Source organism: Coturnix japonica, chromosome 3, assembly GCF_054131305.1.
Source record: "Coturnix japonica strain WE chromosome 3, WE-NBRP24, whole genome shotgun sequence".
Lineage (NCBI taxonomy): Eukaryota > Metazoa > Chordata > Aves > Galliformes > Phasianidae > Coturnix > Coturnix japonica.
The window spans coordinates 55,615,123-55,639,443 of record NC_140665.1 but is presented as its reverse complement, the minus strand read 5'-3'; the positions used below and the strand labels follow the sequence as shown (position 1 = coordinate 55,639,443).

The following is a 24,321-nucleotide window of genomic DNA, read 5'->3' as shown; positions in this document are numbered from 1 at the left end:
CCACCCAGCAGATCAAGCTGCCCTGGGCCCTATCCAACATGGCCTTGAATGCCTCCAGGGAGGGGGCACCCGTATCTTCTCTGGGCAAAATGTTCTAGGGTTTCATCACCCTCTAAGTAAAATATTTCTCCTAACATCTAAACTAAATCTTCCCTCTTTTTGTTTAAAGCCATTCCCCCTTGCTCTATGACCAGCAAAATGTGTTTAAAAAAAAAAATAAAAAATCTGTCTACTTTCTGTTTTAAATCCCCCCTTAAGAACTGGAGTGCTACAATGAGGTCTACCAAGAGCTTTCTCTTCTCCAAGCTAAACAGGCCCATCTCTCAACCATTCTTCCAACCATTCTTCTTAGGAGAGGTTTTCCAGCCTTTTCATCATTTTCGTGGACTTTCCTGGGCCCTCTCCAACAACTCTACATCTTTCTTGTATTGGGGACCCCAGATCTGGATGCTCTACTCCAAGTGGGGCCTCACAAGGGCAGACTAGAGGGGAACACTCACCTCCCTGTCTCTGCTGCTCCTTTTCCCAGCCCCCCACTGCCTCCTTTAATGAAGCCCATGTTACAGTTGGCTTTCTGGGCTGCAAGTGTACACTGCTGGCACATGTGCTGGCTTTTCACTTTCCTGGACTGCTGGATCTTTCTCTGCAGGGCTGTTTGCAAGGAGTTCTCCCAGTCTGTACACATATCTTGTATTACTTCAACCCAAGTGCAAGACTGCACTTGGCTTTTATTGAACCTCGTCAAGTTCTCATGGATGCACTTTTCAAGCATGTCCAGGTCTGTTTGGATGGCATCCCTTCCTTCTATTTTTATCAGCTGCACTACTCAGATTGGTGTCAGTGCTAAGCTTGCTGAGGTTACACTCCAAAAGGTGTTGAAGAGTAAATGCCAAGGAATAGATTTAAGAAGCAGGCGAGAGCATGGTGGCACTTGATTCTCCTAACTTCTGTCTTGGGTGCCTCTGGTGGTGGTGTCTTTGTGTTTAAAAGGCTTCAGTCATCCTAGCTATACATTCAAGTCTTTATCATGTGAACATCTAGCAGTTATAGGACTCAATTGGGGCATGATCTGAGTCTGTAACAGCCTAATCTGTACTACTCTGTACTAATGTTGTATGATTCTGAAAATGTTTTCTCTTGCCTCACTGGCACTATTAATTTGTTGTTGTTTTGCTTGGGTAAAAAACAGTACTCTAACCATCTATGCTTGCAAATTGGATAAGTTTCATGGAGGCAAAATCATCTGTAAAGAAATGTAATTATTTTCCTTGAATTCAAAGCACAAATTACTGTATTTGTTTCTCGTCTTCTTATTTAAACAGCAGCCTTGCTTTCTACTACATCATATGCTGATCAGAAAGAAAATATTTTGAGATTACATCATGGGAAAAACTGTTAAATCTTTCTTTTTAAGAAGACAAGTTATTTCTGCCTTCACATTTAGAGACTTCTGCTAAATAGTTACAACATTTGTTGTCAGTGATTAGAATCTATATGTCCAATGAGTTAATGCATTTTATAATTTTGCTGTTATAAAGACTTCAAGAAATTTTCAGTCTCTGTAAGTCAGTTTACTATCAAAGTAAGCAAAGAAACAAAGTATTGTTATTTCTTCTCTAGTTTATCTAGTTAATGTATCCCATACTAACTTTTTGTGTTGGAATGTACAAAAAAAGCAGTAGGCTCTGGAAACAGATCTGAGTTAGTTTAAAAAAGACTGAAGAAGGGGAAGTAATAAATCAGATCAAGTAGGATCACAGGAGGATACAGAAAAGAATAATTAACATAACTACTTTCTGAGGCACATTCTGGCTTTTCCTGAGTGGGCCTATGCAACAGAAATAGTGGTAAAATAAAAATAAAACTTTTCTCACTTCTCTTGCAGAAATGTGATGAATATTGCATTGTCTAAAACCAGCTCCTTTCTGGCTGAGGACTTCAGTTTTGTAGGGTTGTTAATAGTAAAAATAATAATAATAATAATAATAATAAAATTTTAAAAACTGATTTTTATTTTTCAGCTCCTTGTGTGCAGCAATGTTCTCATTACTCCTTTAGCGATGTACTGTTTTATGACATTTTACATGCCATCAGCATTAGTTAAGAGGCAGAGAAGTGATACATTGTTTCCTGATTTCTTGTTTTAGGTCTTAAATATCAGCTTGGGACAGAAAAGAGTGAAGAAGTGTGTGTACACAAAATAGAGCTGAGATTTTTGCTATACTAAATCTGTAACCTGCTTTGTTATTGTCTTCTTCATTTTTGTAGATAACAGCGATTACAGCTACCCAGTCTTCAGTTGGTGAACGTTACTTGTCTGCTGTTTCTTGTATAGTGGGATCCAGACTAAAGCATATGGATGCCTAAATGTTTATTCCTTGTTGAAATATGTAGTTTTACATGTGCATATGTATGTTAGGTGATTTATTAAGCCTTTTAGATGTAAATACACTTCAAAACTGAAAACAAAACCTTCCACGGTAGACATTATTGCTAGAGCACTAAAATTAGTTATAAAGATCTTATAAATATGTTCAAAGGGAATTGTGGAGTTCTTGTTCATTTTCTATGACTTTTGGAGGCAAGTAATTGAATAGCTGTCTTGTGCAAAAGTACAAGACAGAGGAACCTTAGCAAGTTAATCACTTCAGAGTTCCTCCTCCTTTCCAGAAATGAGCATTGTTAGGAGATTAGTGCTACAAAAACAATGTGAGCTGAGAGATGCTTGTGCTGTAGGGACTGAGGATTAAGTACAGCTCCAACAGTCAATTCACTTAATAACTTTTCATGTCTGAAGTTACATTATCCACTTTTCTATCTTTTATAGAATCCAGCTAAGCTAGATCAATATCCTGAGTAAATGTGGCTTTCTATTTTGGGATGACATTTTTCTACTTGGCAGGATGTTATCTTCATACAACATGTGTACAGTATGGTACTAATTTATGTTGGTCTGGGAAAAGTTGTCTTAAATCTTGCATAGTGTATTAAGACTTCTAACTATTACTTTAGACATTTTAACATGTTCTTAAAACATCAAACACCTCCTCATCTTACTGTAAAAGGATACTGAATAGAGGAGGTAGGTAAGAAAAAAAGCAGGGTCTAGAGTAGTTTCTGTTTTGAATTAAAGGACTAATGTTATCTACATCATGAGCTTCTCATTCCAGCAGACTGATATTGGTGTAATAAAACAGTGATTTTTGCCAAAACTGTAGACACAAACTACTGTATTCAGCCATAAGAACTGGGTAGAATGGGTTTTGAATACAGATTACTAATGAGGAAACCTATTTGCAAATTAGTCTCTGTGATACTTTGTAAAAAATGTTATTCATGTGGATGCTTTAAGAACACACCTGAATTAATACACCGAGATTGCCAGAACCTGTTATCTAGAGTTGATACCACTGATACGAGCATACTGTTGACAACCCATGCTGTTGTACTAGTAGCAACAATTTAAAGAATAAGCTATGTAGTAGTATAATTAATAAAATTATTACTTTACACTACTTTATTTTTCCATCCTCCAGAAGAGAGTTCTCCCATCCAAACTATAATTTGAGAATGTATCCTAACTCATGCTGCCTGGTAAATTATTTCCAGGAGAATTTAGGAGAATGTCAGCATCTGCTTTAATGATTTTAAAGTATGGCAGTTCAGCTTCACTGCTCAGACCCACACTCTGGCAATGTTTACTTTTCCTTTATAAATGTTGCTGAAGAGTGTGGAGCTACTTAAAGCTCATCATTATGTCTTCTAGCATCTCCACCACTGAGAATTCTCATTGCTATGTGAATATATCAGACTAACAGAATACTTACATCCTGTTTGAGTTAAGCTACGTACTGTAGCCAAATAATTATGCCTGAAAATTATGCTACTTAAGAACTATAATCTTATTTTTATTTTTGGTTACTCTCAACACACTGTTTTTCTCATTAAGAAAAAATACTCTCTAGAAGACCAGTTTTTTTCTTTTGCCTGCTGATATTTAGAGAGTACTTCTGGTATTATTTCCCTAAATACAAGCCTCTGTGCTCATATTTTGAAATTCTCCAGAATTAAGCAGAACTGCAGTTGTGATTAGAAAAACTCCAAATTGATTTAATTGTTTGGGAAGATGACTGTCACCAGCGAAAACACTTTTAACCAGTTCAAACAATTCAGATTTGCTTGCTTACTGTGCAGCTTATCAAGTAAACTCCTTAAATGTAGAAACTTTGTCAAATAATTAGTTCTGTTCTGGTGTGTTCAGTTTAGAAGTCGGTCTTTTGGGCTCCTTGTGAAGGGAAGAGACAAGTTTCCAAAAGGGGAATGCAGAGCTTTAACTCAGTCATGGTTGAATGTTTGTATACTATCTTCTCCTCCACTGAGAGTAGAGAGACAATATTATTGGTCAGTTCTCTAAAAGTAAATTAGGCACCTAACATCGGTTGGGGTTAGGTTACCTGGAACTTCCACTTTGGTTTTGAAAGATTCTGCTTTGTCTAATATTCCAAAATGCTGACAATAAATAAATAAAATGATCAAAACTTTATTCCATTAATGAGAAGTACCTTAGTTTCTCATTTCTTTGTTATCACCAATGTGGTGCAAATGTTCCAAACTAATTTTAAGTGATCTGCGTTAGGTTTCAATAACTAAAGCATTGAAGACTGCTTCCAACCTTCAAGTTAACCCAGGTGTCTCTATATACAATAAGCCATTATTTTTTTTGTACAATTTTGAATCAGCATGCCTTGTATAACTGGAAGGGATTTTTAAGATAACCTAGTTCCAATCCCCCTGCTACAGGCAGGAACACCTCCCACTAGACCAGGCTGCTCAAAGCCCTATCCAGCCTGGCCTTGAATGCTTCCAGGGAGGGGTCATCCACAACCTATCTTTGCAACCTGTTCCAGATTCCCAGTAAAATTTAGTTACTTTATTTAAGAATTAATATAAATTAAATATGCTGAAACCTGCATAAATACTTGTGCTATCTGAGACAGTGTAAGAATAAAAGCAGTTCATGTCACAAACTCTACAATGTCCTGAGGACTTGCCCTTGTTGAGCAGAGACTTCTCTTTTCCTAGACAGTTGCAAATGCTACTGCGCTGTGGAGACATCTATAGTACTAACTGAAGTAAGCAGCCAAATTAACATTCAGTTGTATGCCCACTTAATATGGAAATTTAGCTTCCTGCATTGGCTCCAGTGTGATTTGAGATCACTGGAAGATCATGTATTAGTGGCTGGAATGCTGAAGAAATAATTATTGGATCTGAATTTTAAATTGTGAACTAAATTTAGGATTTTAAAAACCATAGGCTGCAATTTTACCATTTTGTTGATCAGAGTATTTAAAAATGGAATACTTACACAGAGCAAATGTCAGACCCTGATACTTCTTTCTGAGCATCACTGTTTCTGCAAATTGCTGTGCAAGTGATGTTAAATTTTACCATAGAAATGAAGTGGTTTTGGGGGGAAAAAAAAATAAGACTTTCATTATAACATTGAGAATGCATGGGGAATTTTATGCATAGGACTGTGAACTGTCCCCAGAAAATCTTATGGAGGGAGAGAATTTCTTACAAATGTATTTGTTAATGGTTTACAAAAGCTTAAAGTTTTATGTGCAAAGTTTTTTACAAGAATGTGACAGCAACAAAGATAAAATGCATGTGTTTGTTCATACAAGCTATTCTGCATGTCACACAGGTGCTGTATATTTAAGTTTGTTTCCTAAGTAGAGCATACTTAAATTTTATAGGCTTAATAATTTTAATAATCTAAATGTCCTTCAGATGTTTGTGGTTTTTATTTTGTTTTGTTGGTGCTTGTTTTTTGTTGGTTTTTATATTTTTTTTGGTAGATTTTATGAATAGCATACTACTCCCCACTGTTTCCCTTTCCATTCTTTCTTCTACCTAACATAAATCATTTAAATGTTTTGAACTCTATGCTCAGACTTAACTCATGAAATAGATTGACTACAAAAAACACTTAGCAGACTTGGCACAGAACAATACAGTTATTGGAAAGATCTAGTTTTCCACATCTTAAGTAGCTCATAGAATTATAGAATGGCCAAGGTTGGAGAAGACCTCTTAGATCTCCCAGTCCAGCTCTACCACATCTATGTATTTCTGGAATAGTCAGTAACTTCAACAGCCTGGAAAGGCTGCTCCTGTGCCTGACCACTCTTTTGGAGAAGTTTTTCCTAACATTCACACTAAAACTCTGCTAGTGCAACTTGAGTCTATTCCCTCTAGACCTATTGCTAGTTACCTGAGAGAAGAGTCCTACTGTACCACAACCTCCTTTCAGGTAGTTGTAGCGAGACATAAGGTCTCCCCTGAGCCTCCTCTGCTCCAGACTAAACAATCCCAGCTCCCTCAGCTGCTCCTCAAAGGCTTGTGCTCCAGGCTCCTCATGAGTTTTGTTGCCTCTTGCTAACTGGCCTAGTCTCCTCAGAGACCATTAGCATAATCTCCAGCTCTTCAGAAAGGAAATTATCTTGTTAGCACTTCGTGGTACAAAAAGAAGACTGATCTACTGTTTTTAGAAATGTTCAGAAATCAAGTTCATGGAACTACATCAGATTATCTCTGTAAGCTATAGTTAGACAAAGGAATGGTCTGTCTAGCCTGGGAAGTGGTCTCCAGCAGTAACCAATATTTATAGAATAATATTAGGAAACAGGCAGTCATCAGTGCAGTCCAGTATATAGCAATTTGCAGAAATTTCCTAAGCTAGAGAGTTCTGTGATAATTTTGGATAGGATAATGAAATGTTAAATGGATTAGAAAATACACAACATTTTGTTGTTTATATGTATGTTTTCTTCATAACTGATTTTCTTTCATTCTTAAGCTGTAATTGGTACTTAATGTTAGAGGTCATGAAAGACTAACAGATGGTCTGGAAAAACCAGGTGGGATGAGACAGGTGAAGAAAATGGATTCATATATCAGTAAAGGGAATGATGACTAAGGAGGACTGAAAAGCACGTTGAAACTAATCTCTCTGTTCTAACTTTTCAAGAACAGTGAATCTAAGAAGTTTTGTTGTCAGCAGTAGGGAAGGGAATTTGTCCTTTGACCAAGTAAAATGTTGATGATCTGGAACACATTGCTAATTCAAATCAAGGACTTCCAGCCTGTAGATAGACGTTGAAACAAATTAACTCCCTGTCTATATAATTAAGTTCCTACATTAGTTTTATTTAAATATAGATTAACATTTGAGAAAAAGTTTATGGTGTGTTCTTAATGTGACTAGAAACTTGTATAACTTTGTGTAGGTCACAGTCCTCATCTAACATATTTTAAACTGCACTAAGTTAAGTTAAGCTCAGCATTTTAAATCATTTTTCTACTAGTGCTTTAGTGAAGTGAGAGCTCTTTTATCCACATTTTATCTTCCAGCTATGAAGTTAATTGTTACTTCAGTCTACTCCATTTGCATTAAATCTAAGGCAACATGAAATCTTGCTAAATATTAAGGAGTTTGAGATTGAGGCAGAAAATTTATGTTGTTAGTTAAGATTTGTTTTATTAGGATTTAGCAGCTGGTCTTACATTAGAAGTGAGCAGAAAACATACACTGCCAACAAAAATAAGGAAGAAAAATCACATTCAACTAAATGAAATTTATGTTGGAATGTAAATCACATTAATCACTTTCAGAAGACCTTGTATTTATATATTATATATGAGCTATATACAAGGATATTGACTCATCGTGAAGTTTATGGCTAATGGTTACATCAGAAATTCAAAAGATATTGAAAGGAAGTCAAGGTTGATATCCTGGCTAAAGTGGCAAGTGAAGATTGTTTTTCCAACCTATCTGTTGAAAGTCAGGATAAAAACTTGAAGAAATATTACTGAAATAAAGGACATAGTAGTGGATAATAATAATTCCTAAATTCTATTAAGTTCAAGATTCATGCACTGCTATTTAGCTTTAACAATCCCAGAGCATGTAATGAAGTTCTAGTCTGATACTTTACTATTTTAGGTTGTAAAATTGAAGTTATTCTTTGAGCTGGTGTTTGTAACACTGAAAATGAGAACGATTTCATCATTCTTCTGGTCTTCAGCACACATAAGATACTGTCATTCTTCAGTCTCCAAGGATTTAAGTGAGAAAACATTAATCAATTGTTAGAAACTGAACTTATGTTGAGAGAAATAGAGAACTTGAAGTGATTGCTCTGCTTTTTGTAATACTTCATTATTTAAATATTACAGCTAGTATATGTTAAACATATTTGTCCTGACAGTACAGTAAGCAATACTCTCATCTTTACAAAATTAATATATAAGAATTTGTTACTGGCATCAAGGGGGATGTATTCTTAGAGATTTTGAGGCACCTAATTGTAAAATCTGTGTATCTTCTCCATAGCATCACAAACATGAATATACTTCGTGTATTCATAAGGAAAAAAAGAAAACACACATAAACCCCCTTGTGCACACATTTATTTTTCCCTTCTGTCAGATCAGATTGTAATTGTGTCAGATGTTTTTGTAATATTCTACATCTGTTTCATGTGGTTTTTTGTTTTTTGGTTTGGTTGTTTGTTTTTTTTTGGTTGTTTTTTTTTTTATTTTTTTATTTTTTACTAAAACACTGTTGCAGTTCCAATATTATGAAGGATCTTTATTATTAGGATGTATCCATCAATTTTCAATTGTAGATAGCCCAAAACAGAGTAAGACTTAAACAAAATATAAAGAACTGGACCTATTTAATGGAAAATATGCATGAATAAAATTTATGTGAACTGAAGCAAAAGTTTTAAATAGCTAACAGGCAGCTGCTGTATGGAGGAAAGAAACTTTTTGTCGAGTACATGATGGATAGGACAAAAAAGAGTGGGCTAGAATAATAGCAACAAGGGAAAGGTGTCACATTAGGGAAACTTCTAACCAGAAAAATTAATAGTTCAAATACCTGGAGGAAGTTACTGCAGCTACATCACAGATGTGTTTTAGAATATCTTCAATGACACATGTTTGTCTAAGTATTAATACATTTCATAGGAAGCTACTGAGCTTTCGGTTTTACACCTTGTATTTTCCTGATACTATCAGATTTGACAGTTCCTTATTGTGACCCAAGAACTCTTTCATCTTATTTTATTTCTGTTGTACTAAAAAGGGATAGTAAGAAGGCAGCTGGATGGACAGCTAGCAGGCAGGTAATGTCTTCCAAAGTCGGTAATGTCTTCCAAAATCAGCAAAGTCTTCCAAACTCAGAGATGGCCTTCAGTTCTAATATTGGTAGCTATTTTATCACCAGCCTTTGAAGACTGACCATCATATCTATCCATCATTGTTAACACTTAAGTTGATCACTTTTAGCTATGCTCTTCTACCTGAACCTCGTTAAATACCCAATGGTGTGTTTTTGCTTTTGGTGGTGGTCTGCAGTTCTTTTTCTGATCCTACCTAAATTTGTTTTTCAGCCATCTGTTACAACACCAGTATCTCCTTCCTTATGTTGGTTGTTCTTTCAGGATCTATTTATATAGTTTCTTTCATTTAAATCTGCCAGTGGTTTTTACTGCGTCCTAATTTTATTTTGATCCAAGATTTTGAGTCAGGACACTGTCTGAAAAATGACAGATCTATCCTTCTTTCACATTCACAATGAATGACATAATAAATATATATTTTCATGAAGGCAGTGGCCTAGAAGGAAGATGCCTGTCATCAAAAGTGTGAAGTATCCATACTTACAATAACAGTAGCCAGGTAAAATACATCTAGTGCCATTTTACTATAAGTCAAAGAATTTCTTTCTCCATAAAACTGAAAGAGTAGGAAATGTGTTAGCTGAATAGAAAATAGAAAAAGTGAATTGAAGAGGTCTGTTATAGCTAGTAAGGTCTAGTATATCTTGTGGAAAGATACAAAAGTTACAGTGTTGAATTAAGATGATTAATGTGAATATCTGGAAGATAAATTTTCAGAAGAAAAAAAGTCGCACCACTTTATTTTTATTGCTGTATGTGAATTCTTACTCAGTATTCATCCTGCACATACATTATGATAGTGTCAGATTTTTTTGCAACACTAGACTTTATGCGTTTATTCTAATCTAAGATGTGAGGATTGTGTTACTTTTTAGATGCTTATGATATTTTCAGAAGATTAGAGTGTATATATAGGACAATATTATCACACAGTTTTCAGGCTTAATTTGTTGTGCAGTATATTCTGTAGCCAAACGAAACGAAATATCTGACTTCTGTAAAGTGTATTTGTGAGTAGAATGAGAGGCTTTCTTGTAAATATGTGGCAGTTGCTTAAATCAACATTACACCTTTTGCAAGAATATTTACAAAATACCACATGATGAAGTGCAGGAAGACAACAGGCCATTTAATCTCAGCAGAACTTTTACCTACCTGCATAAAATAAAATTCTTGTTTTTGTAATCACATTCACACTCTCTATTTTAATATATCTCATGGTTTATGACTTCCATGGAGCCTATGTAAGACTGATGTTGATACTTTCTACAACTTGACCAGAGACTTTTCTACTAGAAGACAAAGTACATAATTTGTTAGAAAAGATAATCCTTCTAGTCTGGAAAATGAAGATAATGAAGCTATAGGAACAGCTGGCAATAAGCAGCAACCTGACTTGTCTTGCTGTAAAACATAGTTCTTCTGATCAGGTTAATTTAAGGAAGAGATATGTATTATCTTTTTCTTTCTTCAAAGAAAAATAAACTAAATTAATGTTAAAAATAGCACATTCAGGTTCCAGGTCCAGGAGAGTCTGTCAGCAAGCAGGACATCTGTAGCGAGGGATCTGATGGCAGACACCTTCTTCTTCAGCACACAAGCATCATGTTGGAAGGAATCTGATGGCAGAAACCTTTCTTGTTCTTCAGCATGCAGGTGTCAGGTTGTGAGGAATCTGATTTCAGAAAACCCTAGCTTCGTGGTTGTTGATTCTTCTTTTATCTTCCTTTTTTTCTGCCTATGTAACATTCCTGGGTGCTTGGGTAAGGGTCTTGTGCAGCACCCCCTGAGATGGCCATCTTCCTCGAGACAAGCCCACACAAAAGACCACTTCACGGCCATTCATGCAGCAGCTTATCTCTCTCTCATTGCCCTTGTCCACCTGTGTCCCTCAGACAAAGGGTTTCTCACCCTCCCTCCAGCCTTCTAAGAATAAACATCTTTCTTTTATGAAAGATGTTATGTAAGAAATACAAATAATCTAAACCTTATGGGGGCTGGGGGGAGTTGGGGAACAAATATTTTCAGAGAGAACCTTGTGATGATCTGGGGAAACAAACTTTTTTTATTATTATTATTTTTAAAAAGCAGCACAGTTCTGTAGTTTGAAAAGATTAATGTTTATCACCTTTGTGAGCATATATGCTATGCTAGTGTATATGAATACATTGCCTCAAGAAAGAGTAATATGCTGATTACCATGTTTGGTGATAGCAAGTGCATAGTTATTTTCTTGATGAAATAAATAACAAATGACAGATTTTAACAACATTGGATTTTTTGAATTCTGTTTTAAAGCATGTTTAGTAATTAAGTGTCGTCTGTACTGCTCACAAAAATATTTGCTCCTGGAGTAAAATAGTATTAAAATTCATAGCTTTTGTGTAATATTTACATATATCTAGTTACTATTAACTAGCATGAATCATGCATTTCCACTAACATCAAATGTTAGTTTTTCCTCTGAAAGAAAACAGAGATATTTTTCAAAATTATGTTAGTTTGTCATAAATAAGCTTAGTGGAAGAAAGGCAAGCCAGTAAAGTGGCAATGAATTTAATCAAGGGAAAGCATTGGCTCCATAGTCAAAGTAGTTCAATACATTCTGACTGAGAATAGAGCATTTTCAGGAAAAATCACAGGAGTTCTGATTCACTGCTTTGTTTTCCATGCCTTGAAAAATCAAATCAAAATACAAGGATGTTTTGGTTTTTTTTTTTCTTTTATGATTAGTGTCAGTGAGTTATAGAGCATAAAGACATGTTTATACAGTTCTGTATCATTGTTTAATGCTCAACTGTTTGTTTTTACTGCTTTTATTTTGATGTGTGATCCTTAGAGGTCTCTGTGATATTCAGTGAAATACTAAATAAGAATGTATTATTGTTGTGTTATCAAAAGATGAGCCACCTCTGAGAGAGGAGAGAATTGGCTTTGCTTATCCCTGCATTTTGTTAGAAATAAAAGAATTCAAAATATTGATATATTTACATACCACTTCATTCAAAGTCTCCCACTTTCAAAGTTAAAAACACTGACAGATATTAAAAATAGTATATCCTTTCTGCTGGAATAATTTTTGCAAAACTGATACTGCACTTGCACAACTCCTTTGTATTTGAAATATTATGATATGTTTCAATTTCTTACTGTATCCCAAAGTGCTAGTTATGTCATATGTTGCTTTGAGTTATTTGTGCAGCCATCATCGTGGTACAGTTTTTCTCTTAGTAATGTGGCAAAACAGTTAAGTAGAAAGAGGTAGGAAAATCCCTCTTGGTTAGCAAATTGGCTAAAAATTAAGGTGTTTTTCATTATCTGTTGAAATAACATTCCTAAGCTATATTCTTTGATGTTTTACAAACACAGAAACAAAAGACACCAAGAATACTTACAGCCTTTGTATAACCAAGAGAGAGTATTTAAATATTTCTTGCTGCTGGTTGCATTGCTTGAGCTTTTTTTGATAGCAAGTCAACATTTTTGGAAGTATTCATGGATTTTGATTTTTTAAGATCATAATGTGTTTGTGTGTATTCAACCATACTGGATGCAAATATTGATTACTCGTTAAAGCAATAGCATGACTAAGGAAAGTTTTTTTTACTAAGGTTAGCTTTTAATTTGGTCTTGGACACTTGCTCTTGTGTTATACTCCTGCATTTTTTTGTTTTTAGTGATCCTTGTGTTCTGGGATTTTGTTGCCATAGAAATATGAGCTTTCTTTAGTTTTGCAAAAGTATGCAAATTCTTGTACTTAGTTAAATATTCATGGCAGAGTACAGCCAGAGATGGGAGGGCAAGGGTTGGTACCTACATCTTAATGGAATTGACATTGATATAAATGTTCTTATTAGAATTTAATTTTAGTATTACAAGAAGGAATTTATTGATTTGTCTACTGTAATTATGGTATGTCCCTTTGGAAGACTATGAAACTATGAAACTATGAAATTAGTAAAATTAAGAATTTCTTTTAGTTGTGAGACTGACAACTAAAAGTCCAGCAGTAAACAGTTTTAATTTAAAAACATTTGATGTGGATATATTATTTACAATCATATCTCTATCACTGATTGTCTGAAACATCTACACAGTGAAAGAATAAGCAGGATTTTTTTCTAGACCTATGACTAAATCATTCTGTCCCTGCTAAATTAATGTTTATTAATATTAGAATAAGCGAGCAACTGGTGAGTTTAAATTAGCAGGTCTTCGAGGAGCAGCTGAAGGAACTGGGATTGTTCAGTCTGGAGAAGAGGAGGCTCAGGGAAGACCTTATTGCTCTCTATAACTACCTGAGGGAGGTTGTAGTGAGTTGGGGATCACCCTCTTCTCTCGTGTAAGTGGTGGTAGGACTAGAGGGAATGGCTTCAAGCTGGGCCAGGGAGGATGCTACTTCTCTGAAAGAGTGGTCAAGCAGTGGTGGAGTCACCAAACCTGGAGGTGTTCAAGGAACTTTTGGATGTTGTACTGAGGGACATGGTCTAGTGAGAACTATTGGTGATGGGCAGATGGTTGGACTGAATGATTCTCATCCACCAGGACCCCAGGTCCATCTCAGCAGAGCTGCTCTCAAGGAAATCTTCCCCCAGTTTGTATAAATACCTCGTGTTGCCTGAACCCAAGTGCAGCACCCTGCACTTGACCTTATTGAACCTCATTGGGTTAACATGGGCCCACTTCTCCAGCCTGTCCGGGTCCCTCTGGATGGCTTTCCTTCCTTCTAATGTATCGATGGCACCACTCAGCTTGGTGTCATTTGCAAAGTTGCTGAGGGTGCACTTGATGCCATTGTCTGTGTCAGTGATGAAGATGTTGAAGAGCACCAGTCCCAGGACTGACCCCAGAGGAACACCACTCGTGACTGACCTCCACCCTGACACAGAACCATTAATCACAACCCTTTCGCTGTGTCCATCTAGCCAATTTCTAATCCAACATGCAGTCTTCTTTAGGAACTGAGATTCTATTGATTTTTTTTTTTATTATTTTTTATTTTTTTACTTTTCCCCCTTTCAGGAAAATGGTATCACTAAATGTCTTTATATTCTGCACAAAACACAATGAATTGTTGAATATTATGTGTATGTCTATTTTTTCTTTGCTTCCAAATAATGTAGTATAGTTCATCTAAGGAGGAAGAGACCCTGAGTTGATGCATGGTAATACTAATATAGCATAGAGATGGACAAGATAAACGCAGAGGTCTCTTCCGTCCTTAATCTGTTAGTTCTGTGATTCTATGAGAGTCAAAGAGAACAACAACAACAACAAAAAAGTGGCTGTATATTGTTTATACAGTTCCAGAAAACAATGAGTTAGAAATCCTCTTATAATGTTTTTTGTCTATTTTATTTTATTTTATTTTATTTTATTTTATTTTATTTTATTTTATTTTATTTTATTTTATTTTATTTTATTTTATTTTATTTTATTTTATTTTATTTTATTTTATTTTATTTTATTTAAGCTAAGCCACAACTGTACTATCAACCAAAAGGAACAATTATTTTACTCCTCGCTTTAATAGAAATATTACTATAATGCTTCAGAGGGGCCTGTATATCCTATCTAAATTGAAGTTTTTCTGAGTGTGTGTATTTAGAGATTTCTAATAGGTTTTTGAGTAGAACTAAATATACAGTCTTTACTGAAAGCTATTACTAACTAAATGAATAAAACTTTGATGTTTTCTAGATGGTTATTTCGCTGGAATTCCTTTTAGTCTCTGCCTTCCTTCATTCTATGACCAACATGAAGACCAGATCAGCAGTACACAATTAAATGCCATAAATTTACAGCAGGCTCTTGTGCCTAAAGAAGATAATAATCCAGATGGGAGCTGGATGGAACATTGCATGAAACATAAGTGAATTAAAATAGAAAGCAGAATTTTGGCCATTTCCTGCAGTTTGTGGGCTGGTTAAAAAAAAAAAAAAAAAAGTAAAAAAAAAAAACAGTATGCATTTAGAGCTATCTGCTAAGATGTTAAACTGTGACTTCAACACTTTATCAAATTATATCATGGTGATACAGATACCTGTCAATTTTGGCTGGGGGAGTGGGGGGTAGGGTGCGAGAAAAGTTAGGAGATATCTTTCTTTTGTTCTAAAGGTTCTAAAGATTTCCAACATATAGTCAGACCTGGTATTCTGGTAGCAAATATCTCTATATTTGCTGAAATCTGTGTCATAAAATAAATGTGTATCTAGAGAGTTAGTGAAGGTGAAAGAGTCCAAATAAACTTTGACATTTTACTGCAGCTCTATATCTTGTAAATCCAAGGCGGCTAGTAGGGAATGTTAAACTCAATGTTATATGATTTTCTTAATTCCAACCACTGCATCTAGGGGTAGATACTGCCACCAAGAATATGGTACAGACACAGAAAGACTAAACATCCGTGTAATTTCATAGAATGATGACAGAAAGCAAAAGAAATTTTCACTGATATATCAGGAATTTTTTTATTCTATTTTGAGAATGCTCTCTAGGGTAAAAGAATGTTCCTTCTCCTAACCATGATTTACTATCAACAACTTGCTGTGAGACTCCTTCATGGTTTTGTATTCAGTGGTACATGTATTAGCATTCTCCAATTGAAGTCTTCTGCCTGTTCATGTTTGTAAACTTTTTTTCTTTTACTGTCTTTGTTATGTTTTTTCCAGTAGCATTTGTTCACTTGGCATAGTTCTAATGCCTATCTATCAGATAGTGTAACAGCATTTACAGTTTGTGTTTTCAAAAAAAAAGCATGTCTCTGCTCTATAGCTGTATTGCAGGTGTATAGTTCTAATAAAAATATTAGCTTTCTTTGCAATGCTTATCTCTCAAGTAGGAACTTTCTTAACTATATTTCTGATAGAAACAATAACAGTGAGGATGGAAAATATTGTCCAACTTCTTAATTTTTGTTATGTCTTTTATTTCACTCATTTCTAAAGACTGGCTTTGTGCAAGTCTAAATCTAGCTTAATGTATTTTTGCTATAAAAGGCATGATGTTCCCTTGGATCAGGTCAGAGATCAAAGCCCTTTTAAGCTGTATCCATTGATACACAAATGAAACTACTTTAGATATAAGCAGGTTTCACTTTTTTGGCTTTAACAACACACTTATCACGTAACTCTTATGTGAAATGTATTTTATTTCTTCACGTTATTTTTTAACTATAAATAAATAGTGAATTGGTTTGAAAGTTTTCCATTGGTGTTTCACAGTGTGTAAAAACATTTTATGTTTTGAATGTAATATTAATAGCCTACTATTGTATCAGTGACATTCTGAATTTCTTCCAGTGCCAATGGCAAGTTCTGCGATCTGTTCAAAGATGGAATTTTCAGTTTTCTGCTTCTAGTTTAAAAACTGCATTTAATTCCAGGGGAATAAGCATTTGGAGTCAAGTGAAGTTGTGTACCTGTGTCTCTTCCCATCAGGAACTTGTGACCTTGCAGTTTGTTTAGGAATAGACTTCCTTAAGCAGTATGTTTTCTAGTGACTAGCATAATGTATTAAGAGGCCAAAAAAAACCAAAACCAGGTAGGTGTTGCAGGCTATTAGTAACAACTTTCTTGAGTTATTCAAATATAAGGGGGTTGAAGAGATTGTGTTCTTCTAAATATCTGATATCATTCTTTTATTATGGAAGTGTTTACCTCTTCCATTTTGAAGGGAAACACTTTTTTTTCCTTCGGTTTTATCATCTGTTGAATCTGAATGCAGTTGCCATAAATGTCAATTGCCTATTTTACATAGGGTCTATGTACTTTTCTGTGCATACATATAATTTTTTCATAGTTAACTAAGATAAACTGTCTAGCTTTTCTGTTATTTGTAATTAATGAGTTAGTTGGAGCTGCACTACTCTGTACTTGAATCTGGCCAGCATGAGTTACTTTCATCAGCACAGTTAGAAGAGGCTGTATATCATGTCTTACGTTCTTCCATCTGCTATATCTTCTCTCAATCTTTGGAAACAAGAGTCTTTTGATCACCAGATTTATAATTGTTGTAACACTGAGAACATGTATTGTCACTCTTTGTGCCTACATGCTTCAGCATACCTGCTAATCTTTTGCTGTATACTCTTAGAAATATGTATATTTACATATCTCCTTAATACTATTATTAAATATTTTTATATTTATCAAAGTGATGCTTAGATTTGATATCTAATTGTTTATATGCAGTCTAAAACTAATTTACATTTTCCAGTTTTTCATGACAAAGTTAGTGTCAGTACCCTGCGTTTGAGTGTTAAAAGAGCATAGGAAAACTATGGAATGACTTGAAATGATCTGGTTAATGACCTCTTGCTCTGAAAGATCAAGTGAACTGATGTGAAGGGCTAGAACTTAATTTTAAAGTAAATGAATTTGACTCCAAGAGGAAAAATTCTTACTGTTATTTTACAGTTCATCTTAAGAACAACTTAACTAGATTTACCTCTTCTTTGGCAGTTTGCCCCACCAACAAAACTGAGGTTATTGAGTCTTTTAAAGGTGGCTTACGTTGCTGATGTAGGGGACCAGCCTAAATGAAAACCATGTAACTGAAACATACTGAAAACCTAATCAAGTGGAAATTTGCTGTTTCTGATTAATTCATGAGTCAGTGTGTATAAGTAATATGCATTTTTCATTAGATACAGAAGTCTCTGAACACAACTTTGAGATCCCTGAGAATGAAGAAAACAGTCCATATAGCTGTAATCTGTGGGCGTCTGGTGTCTGCCTATGTGGTGTTTTTTTTGCACCAGAAGTCTATTTAATGAAAATGCTGCCGCTTAAATGAATTTCCCCCAAAACATTTAAAGTCTTTTAATCAGTTCATTCATTAATTACACTTTTTTCATCTGTACAGTGATGTATATTGACAATAATTCAAAGATGGTACAAGAGAGGTGGTGATAAGTACCCAAAAGGTTATTTAATGGAAAGACTCACCCAATAGAGGCCTTCAGTCTGCTGAAAAACACTGAGGCAATCTCTGCCAAGGAGCAATCTTAAAGAGATGTTGTTGCAGTGGTGGTCAGCCCTTAAATGAGGTCTAGAGGAGGTGTAGTCAGGCTCCGCTCCTTCTGGGAGCACAGCTGAATTACCCTCACCTGTGCTCCCACAGCTGACCTGAAACCTGCCTCAGCTGATTAATCAGAGGTTCAGGCTGTGATTACCAATTTCCCATACGTTCATCTTTTTTTTTTCCTTTCTAGGTAACAGCAGCTGGAGGGCTTCTGAAATTTACAGTCTCCTATGATTTCACAAAGCAAGAAGAAGCATCTCAATTGATGGTCCAGCCTGATGTCATCATAGAGGTAATGACTGCATTTTCAGCCACCAAAGGAAAAAATATAAGAAAGAAGGAAAGAAAGAATATCGCCTTCTTCAGATTTTCAATGCAAAACCTGTTGATTGAGAACCACTGCAAAACGGCAGGGTTTATATAACTTAATGTCATTTATTGTATCAGAAAATATCACGCTTTAAAGAATTACAATCTTCTGTATTTAAATGGCCTCCTACCAATATTGCAGTAGTTTATAAAACTGTATTTCATTTGACTGGCTGAGATAATACTTCTATGTTCTTTCAACAGACTTGTTCTGTGCAGCTCATAATTGTATGAGTTTATTTGCATTGACTTTCTGCGTAATCAGGCAAGCCCAATTTAGTTTATGAAAGATTAATATTATTCCTGATATTCATTATTCTCATAAAAATATGTATTATTAAATAAAACATATACCTTTGTTGATTGCAATAATATAGCTTTTTATAATTTATTTCATATATATATATATATATATATATATATATGAAATATATTTATATAACTCTTATATCTCTCTCTAGGGAGGAGGTGATTTGAGAATCAGCACTCCAAAAGGCCGAATTCACCTGCAGCCTTCTGAAGTGCATACTGAAGAAATTGTTCTGAAACCAGAATCTTTCTCTTTGCATGGCACTGATGTTCCAGTAAGCAGGAGGGATTTCATGACCATATTTGCAAACATAAAGAGGATCCTCATAAGAGCCACATACAGCTATGGGATGAATGCCATCTACAGGTGAATGGGGGAAATGTGTCAGTGTTTACATGCAGTTTCTCAAAATACTTTAAAACAAACTTTAATTTATTATCATTAAATCCATAACATTTATTTACATGTTCAGACAGATAGTACCTTTTTTCATTTTGGGTATCAGCCATGTAAGAAGGTGAAATCACAGGGACTGTTAAGACGTGAATGACAAACAGGTTCATAAATGCGATTATTCTGTAAATACTATAATTCTCATGTGTACAGTAAATCACAGAGCACAGTGATGACATGTCCAAGTAAGAAATAATATATTGCTTATATAATGTTTTCCTCACTTAGTAATCACAGAAGGCTGCATTAGCAGTGGAATAGAGAATAACATTCTAAACCACTAATCTGGCCAAGCAGCTAGAGGGGAGTTTTCAGCTTTTTTAATGAGTACCACATGCAGAACTGGTTAATGCCAAAGCCTTTCCTTTGATTTATGTCAAACTGCTGCCTAGACTGCCTAAATCAAGTATTTTATGTGAATTCTTTTGAGCCTTCTCAAAATAAATAAATAAATAAATAAATAATGAAACATGTCCTTAGAAACTACATAGTGGCTCTGTCTTAGTGGCTACTGTGTGGTTGAACCTGTAAAGCTCATTTTGCATTTAAAATTTTGATAAGTGCATAAGCAGATTGTAAGCGTAACATTCCAGGTAGGCTAAAAGACCTGATGCTGTGTAATTGCACTCTTGTTATAAACGTTATTAATTAAGTGGCATAAATAATACTTTTTAAAAGACATGCAACAAATTGATTGTGTAGTAGCTTTCTACTTACAAATCATGAGACCCAAAATGCACTTTAATGCAGACATCACTTGATAGTTTGACATGACAAGGTAGTTTGAAAAGGAGGAAGTTGATAGTATTTTAGTGGGTATTTGTTGAAAGAATAGATACAGTTCTTGCCAATGTGAAATATTTTAAGTACTCAAATAATCATTAATATGCTTAGGTAACTAAATATATCCTAAATTGAAAGGCAGGTTTTGTTAATAGTATATAGTTTTCTCTTTTGAACTTTGTCATTATAATATTTTTTTCTTTTTTTCCACTGCTGGAAGAATTCACTATTCTTCAGGCTCTTCCTGTTTCTGTGGTTTATTAGTGTGTATTATATCTTATCTTATAAGGTTGCATTTCACTGCAATCTTGAATTTGAGCCAAACTGATTCTTGATTTGCTCATTCAGTCATCAGCCTGAACTACTGTAATCCACTTTGAAGACCATACTTGTCCCAGAACCTTCCCTTTCCACCATGGTGTTCAAGGACAGTCAAACCACCAGGGCGTAGCTCATCCCTTACACAGTAGGAGTAGATAATGAAAAGTTATTAATGAGCAGTTTATAGATGAGACCAATGGGAGTACAAAGGGACAATTTCTGCATTCCACTGCCATTACGAAATTTTCTAAATTAAGATTGCATGAACAATTTTAAGATGAATGATAGGGGCTCTATGTTGTTTTGAATGAAAACCTCTGGGCAAGAGGTTTTACTGAGTATTCTGGGAAATGCAAACTTATCTGTTAGGGGTTTACATACATATGTATACTGACATTTGCACTATGATGAGAAAAGGAGCTCTCCTGCAATGAATGTTTTGTCTAAGCAGTTAAAATGTCAGAAGAGTGTATGTTGCTGGACACATACTGGCTTCACATTGCTTTTATTGTTGAATACAGCAGTGCATGTGGGATCACAGAATTTTAGGGTTTGGAAGGGACCTCTAAAGATCATCGAGTCCAACCCCCCTGCCAAAGCAGATGGTCAGGTCAGCACAGCTGTGTAGAACTGGCGTGTTCTGTAGTTTGTACATTGTAAGGAAGAAGTGGCAAATCTGTAACTGTTATGTCTGGAAGACCATGTGTTGCCTCCTGCACCCCCAGATAACTACTTTAACCATTTGGCCATGTGTGTGGTATTTGTAGTCTGTCATGTAGTTTGCTTCATAGGTAGCCTTTCAAACCTTTTAGTAATATATTATTGATAACTTGCCAGAAACATGTCTTGAAAATGTTCTTCAGGAAGAGCTTCAGGACTTACCTATAATTTGTGCTTTGCAAGGTGGTGGCATCACATTCTGGGTATAGTGACATTACACTCTGGAATACTGATCCATTAAAGACAGTGATTTAAAAAGAGGTTCAGTGAAGGACTAAAATAATTTTGAGGAGTGCCTTGTTGGCTAGAGATGGTTTTGTGTTATTGCTACACTTAGTAGTCCTTCTGATGCCTTTTTACTTACCAGAAAAGAATTCAATGGCAAATGTTTTACAGTGATTACTATCACTATCCATAGAAGCCTCTGAAAATATTTTGTTCTAAAGAAAACATTTTGTTAACTGCTGTCAGGATGCTCATTCCAGTTAAGTGGGGGAGAAGACCAGGTCTGAGCAGTGGACACAGGTGAACTTCATGAAGTTCAACAAATCCAAATGCAAGATCTTGCACCTGGGTTGAAGAAACCCCCATTAACAATACAAGCTGGGGTATGAAAAGGACTTGGGAATACTGGGGAATAGGAAGCTAAACATGAGTCAGCAATGTGCCCTTGCAGCCCAGAAAGCCAACTGTATCCTGGGCTACATCAAAACAAGTGTGGCCAGCAGGCTGAGGGAGGTAATCCTGCCCCTCTACTTTGCTCTGGTGGGGCCTTACCTAGAGTTCTGTATCCAGATGTGGTGTCTCACAGAAGAGACATAGACCTGTTGGAGTACATCCAGAGAATGGCCACAGAAATGATCCATGGAAAGGAGCACCTCTAATAAGAGTACAGGCTGGGAGAGCTGGGTCTGTTCATTCTGGAAAAGAGAAAGTTGTGAGGTGATCTGATAGCAGCCTTTCAGTATCTGTAGGGAAGGCACAGGAAAGAAGTGGACAGACTCTTTAGCAGGACCTGTTGTGGTAGACCAAGGGGAAATGGTTTCAAGCTTGAAGAGGAGAAATTTAGGTTGGACATGAAAGTCTTTTACAGTGGGGGTGTTGAGGCACTGGAAGATGTTGTCTAGAGGTGTGGCTGATGTCCTGTCCCCAGAGACTTTCAATGTGAGGCTCGATTAGCCCCTGGGCAACCTGAGCTAGCTGTTCAGGTCCCTGTTCGTTGCAGAGGAGTTGGACTAGATGACCTTTCCAATTCTAAGAATTCTATTAGTCTAAGATTCCAAGATCCAGTTTTAGATTCCAGTCATAATGACATGAATTGGATTCTTCACCTTCAATTTCACTGAAGGAATAATAAATTCACTCATTTCAGTGGGGTTTACTGTATGGAGTTAAATTTCTGAACAGTATGTGCTCCTAGTCAAATGACGTAGTGGCATCTACTGAAATCAAGCCCAACTTATGGTCAGTTCCTACAGGCATTTTGCTGATCTCCTGCTCCAGATCTGATTTCTTTATTTTCTATTTGACTTTAACTCATGCTAAAACATACCAGGCACAAAGCTGTTCTCAAAGTTGTTTTTATTGTCTGGATAAGGAGCTTCAAGATATGGTTTAGTGACTTGTAGCAAAGGTAATGGGAGGACGGTTGGACTAGATGATCCTGTAGGTCATTTTCAACCTTGTGATTCTATGATTCTGTAACTCTAATACTATGAAAAACAGACATTTCCTCATTATTCTGTTCCCTTAGCTCAGCAAAGGGTGGACTCCAAGAGAAGATATTTGTGCTAAGGAAATAAATTAGAACTAAAATTTCTTAGATACATATATAGTTTATAAGTAGATATGAACTAAATTATTATTATTATTTAAACAGGTATGGTGGTCAGATGAATATTCCTCTCAGAGAGTAAAGCAGAGAGACAGAGAGTCTAGCAGAGGGACAGAAATATTACAGGGCTATTTGATCCCTTATGGATGACAGTTTCTTCAGTAGAACCATGCAAAATAATAATCTAAGTTTTCTTTACTTAGCAACTTGATAATTTAAATATTGAAATTGTTCAAAATGAGTAATGGAAAGTAGTTCTTTTGTCAGGATTTACAAGGGTGCAGTTATAATCTGTGATTGAGACCAGACCAAAGTGGAGAACCTGGGAATTCAACAGAGTTGTTTCCAGTTAGCAAGAACTTTAACTTGAAGGCTATAATTTTTATCCTTGTTTAATTTAACACACACACACACACACACACACACACAAAAACAAACAAAAAAAACAGTTAATTACTAACTGTTAATTATTAGTTAATTATTAGCACCTTGAAATAGTTAACCAAACACTGTACAAATTATATGTAGGCTTTGTAACAGGCTGCTCAGGGAGACTGCTGAGTCTCCTTCTATGGAGTGTTTTCTTAAAACCCACCAAGACATTTTGCTATAAAACCTACTGTGGTGAACCTGCTTTAGCAGGGGGGTTGGATTTGGTGATCTACTATAATTCTGTGATTCTGTAATGTGCCAATGATGAATTAGACTAGAGCATGTTTTAGAGAGCATGTTCTATAAGCTTAGAAAATTGCTAGCACTCTATGGCACAACTAGGAATCTTCCTCAAATGGCCTTTCATTTACATTATCAAGTAGGGTAAAATATTAGAATGCAGAAATGCAGCAATCAGTTTATTAGTGATTACAGCATCTGGGTTTTTGTTTTGTTGGTTTTTTTTGTTTGTTTGAGAAATTGTGCTCAGACTTGACAGATCTTTCAAACTGTAGAAATTGAGTCCATCTGTGGGAAGAGCAACAAGCCAAGACAACTCTCTTGTATCAAGTTGTTTAATCTAATGTTGTTAGTTTCTGATTCAAGAATGTTTAGTAGCATTGTTCCTTTAGGTTTGAAATGTGGGGTGGCCAATAACAGTAACTATTGTGGTGCTAAAGATAATGCTTGCAGCCACATGTAGAGTTGAAGCTAGATTCAAACAAAAAGAGGGAAGGAATGGCGGAGGATTTACTTCCATAAGCAGAATTAGGTTCAAGACAAATGAGCAATGATTGGGTCAGTACTTCTTGTGC

The 24,321-nt window shown here is 35.5% G+C and overlaps 1 protein-coding gene across 6 annotated transcripts in view; it reads left to right on the top strand.

Moving 5' to 3' along the window:
- Window positions 1-24,321, top strand: part of LAMA2 (laminin subunit alpha 2) — a 302,596-nt gene that overhangs the window by 134,622 nt on the left and 143,653 nt on the right. For all 6 annotated transcript variants that reach the window (XM_085541686.1, XM_085541683.1, XM_085541684.1 and 3 more), the window contains exons 13-14: window positions 18,475-18,576; window positions 19,115-19,329. In XM_085541686.1, the coding sequence (XP_085397812.1) occupies window positions 18,475-18,576; window positions 19,115-19,329 (317 nt within the window). The remainder of the gene's footprint in view (window positions 1-18,474; window positions 18,577-19,114; window positions 19,330-24,321) is intronic.